This window comes from Nannobrachium achirus, assembly GCF_963921795.1.
Source record: "Nannobrachium achirus genome assembly, chromosome: 15".
Classification (NCBI taxonomy): domain Eukaryota; kingdom Metazoa; phylum Chordata; class Actinopteri; order Myctophiformes; family Myctophidae; genus Nannobrachium; species Nannobrachium achirus.
This window is the reverse complement of record NC_137822.1, coordinates 33,517,318-33,520,125: the sequence shown is the minus strand read 5'-3', so window position 1 is coordinate 33,520,125 and position 2,808 is coordinate 33,517,318. Positions and strand designations below refer to the sequence as shown.

At 50.1% G+C, this 2,808-nt stretch overlaps 1 protein-coding gene across 1 annotated transcript; it reads left to right on the top strand.

The window, feature by feature from the left end:
- Nucleotides 1-1,561: 1,561 nt before the first annotated feature.
- Nucleotides 1,562-2,808, top strand: LOC308299784 (G2/mitotic-specific cyclin-B2-like; the record flags this gene model as incomplete). The annotated part of the gene is made up of 2 exons (XM_080743572.1): nucleotides 1,562-1,571; nucleotides 1,721-2,808. 2 exons carry the CDS (start codon nucleotides 1,562-1,564, stop codon nucleotides 2,806-2,808), a joined length of 1,098 nt encoding a protein of 365 aa, XP_080599698.1.

Below are 2,808 nucleotides of genomic sequence, written 5' to 3'. Positions count from 1 at the left end.
ACAGGTGTTTGATGTTGGTTGGGGTAGGCAACGTGTCATCACAACCTGAAAAGACACTACCAAGTTAATTCTTACAGATAAAGGAAATGTAGGCCTATATTGAATATTTAGAGCATATTTTGTATTTACATTATAATAATAAAATAAATATTAGAGAGAGAGATAGAGAGAGTTTGATTGATTGATTGAAGACTTTATTAGAAGTTTGCATATAGGAAAAGGTACAGTTTCATGACGGTACAGTTCACTGGTACAAGGTCTACTAAAAGGAGATCCATGAAAAGACTAAGCTTATTTCCACTGGAAACCATTGAACTATCTGGGGTCAGTTCTCCATTCCTAAAAGTGCCATTCCTACCCACTGCCATTCCTACTGAGGTTAGGGTTAGGGTTAGGGTTAGGGTTTGGGTTAGGGTTAGGGTTAGGGTTAGGGTTAGGGTTTGGGTTAGGGTTAGGGTTTGGGTTTGGGTTAGGGTTAGGGTTTGGGTTAGGGTTAGGGTTAGGGTTAGGCAGTAGGAATGGCAGTGCGTAGGAATGGCAGGTTTAGGAATGGCAATGTGTACCCGAAGTATCTCATATAACATTGAATGACAGACAAATAGAACACGGTACTATGCAGTAGATATGTAAAGAAAAACAGTAAGTTTAACAAACAGTATATTAGGCCTATACAAAGAAGGGGCAGGGGAGGGGAGGGTTGGGCTAGGTTCATTTTTTACCAGTTGCGAACGGCTGCTGCCTGTAAGTGGTTTTTCAGGGCAGAGAGAGAGAGAGAGAGAGAGAGAGAGAGAGAGAGAGAGAGAGGAATGGGCACAGAGAGAGGGAGAGAAAGAGAGAGAGGGGGGGAGAATGAGCGCAAGGGGAGAGAGACAGTCCTATACAAATCATTTAGAGAGGGAATGGGTGATGGGTGTTTCAAAGCAATGAGCGCGAGGGGTGAGGGGGGGGGGGTGAGAGAGGGGGGGAATAGAGGTCCGTCGGAATAGCGGTGTTTATAGCCCCGTTTCGGAATAGCGGTATTTCGGAATAGCGGTATTTCGGAATAGGGGGCCGTCTATCTATACACTTAAACTTTATGTTGGTTTGTTTACTGTTGAGAGAGAAAACAATGTTGCAAATTGAGTTAATCAGCCCAAATCATTTGGGGGTCCCCCTGGAGGTCCAGATACACAGGTTGAGAACCACTGAACTGTCTAGAACACACCATCCACACACCTGTGCAAAGAACAACACCATATCTGCCAGCAATTGTGTAGCAGAAGTAGCAGTTATATCATTAGCATATAGCACGTTTAGCATTAGCATCTGTTAGCATTTAACAAAAATAACAACATAACATTAGCATTAGCATAAGTAACGGTTGACGTTAGGTTAGCATTAGCATCTGTTAGCATGTTCGCCCTTCTTCAGCTCGGTGGGTGGTGGGCGTGTCACATATTCGCGTTGCTGATGTAACAAAACGGACGACGCGCACGCATTGGACGCGACTTTGTGCACGGCTGCACGCGCGCCCGCTCATTGGACGCGGACGCGCGTCGTTTGAAGCAGCCAATGTGCGACGATGGCGTCGGGTATAAATAAACGGCGTTTGCAAAAAGGCTTCATTCAGTGTTGGAGCGTTGAGGAGACTAGTAGGACTACTTCACTGGGTTAGGGTTAGGGTTAGGGTTAGGGTTAGGGTTAGGGTTGCTGGCTTCACACTGCATCAGGACCCCGGCAGAACTGGCGAGGAGCAAACGGCCACAGTGGGGGCCAGCAGACACACCTAGGAAGAGAAAGAGGTTTGCCACCTGCGACGTTGACACACTACGGTGCGAGACCGGCGATGACAACACCGCAAAGCTCCTGAAAGTGACCGTCGTTGCCCAGTCACAGCCGGACAGAGTGAGAGTGGAGGCCCCTCCTCGAGTCGCTCCCTTCACTGTTCCAGACATCGATGCAGGGGAGCAATGTTCTGAGTATGTGAAAGACATTTATGCACATCTAATGGACCTCGAGGTACAGCAGGCTCTGCGACCCGGGTATTTGAAGGGCAGCGACATCAAGCCCCACATGCGAGCTCTCCTAATCGGCTGGATGATCACGGTTAGTTCCAAATACCAGCTGCTCCAGGAGACGCTGTATCTGGCGGTTGCCATCTTCGACCGTTTCCTGCAAGTTACGCCGGTTCCACGAACGATGCTCCAGCTTGTTGGTGCCACTGCCATGCTGCTGGCCTCGAAGCACGAGGAGATGGACCCATCACAGGTCCGGGACTTTGCCGACTTCACAGACGACACCTACACAGCCGCTCACATTAAACAGATGGAGCGGATCATGCTGAGATCCCTCAACTTTGACCTGGGACGCCCGCTGCCCGTGCACTTCCTCCGGAGAGCGTCCAAGGCTGCAGGCTCTACCGCGGAGACGTACAGGCTGGCCAACTACCTGATGGAGCTGACACTCCTCGACTACGACTTGGTTCACTACCGGCCGTCTGAGATCGCCGCCGCTTCCCTGTTCCTCGCCCAGCTGCTGCTGGATGGCCAGTCATGGACTTTTGCACAGCTGCACGACACCACCTATGACGAGGATCACCTAAAGCCGATCGTGCAACACCTCGCGAAGAATGTAGTGGCCGTCGACCAGGGGAAAGCAGAGCTTCAGGTGGTGAAGAAAAAGTACTCTCGGAATCCCAGACTGGGATCACGCGGGGTCTCACTCCTTCCTGAGCTGCAATCTCCTGTTGTGTTCAACCTGGCTCTTCCTCTGCTGGGGGGCCTACAAATCTGCCCTCCAAGAAAGGCTAGAGCACACCACTGGTTGTAA